This window comes from Apis laboriosa, unplaced genomic scaffold (genome assembly GCF_014066325.1).
Source record: "Apis laboriosa isolate Shangri-la unplaced genomic scaffold, ASM1406632v1 scaffold111_cov153, whole genome shotgun sequence".
NCBI classification, from domain to species: Eukaryota; Metazoa; Arthropoda; class Insecta; order Hymenoptera; family Apidae; genus Apis; species Apis laboriosa.
In genome coordinates, this window is record NW_025220849.1 from 461,779 (window position 1) to 464,950 (window position 3,172).

At 28.0% G+C, this 3,172-nt stretch overlaps 1 protein-coding gene across 3 annotated transcripts; it reads right to left on the reverse strand.

Annotated features, from left to right (window-relative positions):
- Positions 1-405: 405 nt before the first annotated feature.
- LOC122711096 (oxidative stress-responsive serine-rich protein 1) lies at positions 406-2,662 on the reverse strand. 3 transcript variants are annotated; one of them, XM_043929533.1, is made up of 2 exons: positions 2,162-2,662; positions 406-1,297 (listed from the first exon to the last, which is right to left on the reverse strand). In XM_043929533.1, exons 1-2 carry the CDS (start codon positions 2,275-2,277, stop codon positions 619-621), a joined length of 795 nt encoding a protein of 264 aa, XP_043785468.1. In that variant the 5' UTR covers positions 2,278-2,662; the 3' UTR covers positions 406-618. The 3 variants fall into 3 exon arrangements, with proteins under 3 accessions (XP_043785468.1, XP_043785476.1, XP_043785485.1); XM_043929541.1 differs by lacking the exon at positions 2,162-2,662 and adding an exon at positions 1,850-2,140; XM_043929550.1 differs by lacking the exon at positions 2,162-2,662 and adding an exon at positions 1,552-1,677.
- Positions 2,663-3,172: the final 510 nt, after the last annotated feature.

The window sequence follows — 3,172 nt, forward strand, 5'->3', positions numbered from 1 at the left end:
AAAGCTTATTATCATTAAGTAATTTAATAGTTACTTTATATCATTGTATTAAGTACTATAAGCCTATGCAGATAAATATATTATGTATCATATTAACAGAAAAGTGTTAAATGATATTCATATATTTTATCCATGTAACTCAATATTATTTTTTGTCAACAAACACATAGATTGGGAATTTTAATAATACAATATGTTCATTGCAAGAAATTTATTCTAGTATCAATGTTTTTTTTCGTAATACAAAAATTTTATAAACAAAGATATTAAATCTTTTCCATAAATAATTAAATGAAGTAGTTTGACACAAATGATTTTAAAAAAGAAATATATACTTTGTTTTATTATTTTCAAGATTTTTACTTTTTGTTTTATCATTTTTACTAAAATTAAATTTCATCTTTAATACTCTTTTTCTCTACAAAAACGCAGGTTTTTTTTCATTTTTTGTTTTTTTTTTTTGTTTTTATTGTATATTATATATAATTTAGGTACCAAATTAAATTGGATTCGTAGCAAACATACAGTATTTAGACTTGCAATCATGCATCAACCTTGCATGCTGGTCTTTGAAAAACTGTATAAGAAATCTGTCTATTACAATTTAATATATTATAATTAAATATACATCATTTCTGCCATATGTGACATCTTCTTTGGAATATGAACAAACTCCTCGAAGTAACTGGCAAGCTCATCAATAGTAACATCACACGAAGATATTCTTGCTTGCACTGAACATGTATTTGAACTTGAAGGTTGACCAGTTGAAGTAGTAGTTTCTGATTGACCATTATTGCCTCCACCTGGACCAGGTCCTCTTTTTAAACTTGGCATTGTATTACTACGTGCTCGTTGAAAACTACTAGCTTGATAGTTATCTTGAATGCTGGTATCATCCTTAACTTGCCTAGATTCTTGGTTAATATTTAATGCTTTAAAGTCCTTTGCGACCATACCATGGCCAAAAATTTTTGAATTTTTTCCACACATACTAAATTTACATGTTTCTTTAAGCAATGTATTCGTTAGATTATCACTAAGACAATTAGTGCCAGTATCATTTAATTTTAAAACAGCCTCCTTAATGATCGAATTCTTATTTTTATCAAGTACTCTTTCATTTTTTGATGGTTTAAAATTCGTTGTACTTTTTACTCCTCTAGGACTGATTGTAGTTAAAGTTGGCCTAATAGGCATCAATCTTTTTTGAAATAAATGACTGCAATCAGAACTGACAGTTTTATTTGTTGTTCTGAACGGGTTTGATGATTTTATTTTGTCGGTAGGTGATATACTGAAACAACAAAAAATAATATTAATTTAATATTATTAATGAATTATATTAGTTATTATATTATTAAAGTTAGTAATATTAAATATTATTAATGAATTATATTATTATTAATATCATTAATAATCATTAAAAATAAATAAATTTATAAACAAAATTGAATAAAATTTGATTGAAAAAAAGATTTAGAAATAATATTGAAATTTTTAAGAATTATTTAAAATCACTTTGATAATTCATCATTCATAGTACATAACCTTGAATTAAATATTCTAAACGTATTCTTTCGTTGCTTATGCAATACTGTCAAACTACGTGAATTCATATTAAAACCGTAAAAAGTATAACATCTGATTAAATCATTCGAAAATATATAATTTATATTAACATATTTCAATTAATAACAATAATATTCCCCATTTCATTTATAGTCTATTTTAATTCTCTTAATTACGTTCATAAATAAATTATGCAAGAACATTTCGTATGTAGATGACTCTGTGTGTGAGATCTTTTAAACTTGCTCAAAATATGTAAACATTTCGATTTGCTTACAAATCACAGTCAATGTTGTTATTTCGCACCATCGAGAACAAGAAATGACGATCATTAAAATACATATTCACAAGCGCTTGCATCATTAATAAATCAAAAACACAATAGCGTAAATAGAAATCGTCACGTAATTTGCAAAATGAAGTAACGTTAACTAAAGACCTTGACCGTGTGTGAAAATGGATTGAGTCGCAAAACCGCCACGATCCGATACATCGAACAGATACACGGATTCAGAATGTTCGAGGTACTGGAATGGGATAGTTGTGAGGAGCAGGCGCTTTAAATGAGCTTTCGGCGGTAAATGCTTACTGTGGACAGCTCGAGGAGAGACGATCAATTTCGAGCTTCTCCAAACTCGCCGGCAATACTTCGTCAGCCATGCTAACAATTTTGCACAGATCTGTGCTCAACGTTTGTGAGAACATGGCATCATGCCGAATCACTGTTGGCAAACAAACGTTGACAGCGCGTCGGAAAATTCCAGAATGAAGAATACAATGTTTCGGGAAATAGGTTAGAACGATGACGATAGTCTGAATTCCACAACAACGACATTCACCGCGTTTCTCTTTAACTCCGCGATTAAATTTAATGCGTTTCACGTGTGCAACATCTCGTTTCCGTTATTACTGAATTCACTCATAGGATATTGCCTATAGATGCGACTTCGCGATCAATTAATCATCGACAGCACGTAAATAAACAGACTTTTGCGCGCAACTGCCATTCTATTGCTGCTCAATACCGGAAGTAACAACTGCAGATGGCGCTTCGAGTGCATCCATTGCCCGCCCGACGCCATTTAAACTTTCGAAACTTTTATCGATGTTTAAATGAAGAATCTACATAGAGATATATATATGTGGATTTACATTTATCTTTATCTTTTACGGAATTCAATATATCATTAGCAAACAGGTAAATAATAGATAAAACTTATTAATTTTTTGACATATAAATGCAGCATCATTATGAATAATAAGATTAGATAAAATTAGTTAAAATGAATTTACATTTATTCATAAAATTTCCTTAAAATTCGTTTAATATCCATTTTAATGATGTTAATTAATTATATATCAATTTAATATCAATTTATTTTGATATTATTTATAACTTTTATAATGAAAATATCTTGTGACTAAAGATAAATTGAAGATAACCTTAAATTTTTTTAAAATTAAACAATTGTAATTTCTTTTGATTCATATAATATTAATTCGAATTAATTTATAAAAATGTTGTTACGAAATTATTCGAATGATTTGCTTTATGATATATACTTTTTTATAGATAAGCTATAATATTTCATGTTAGTAA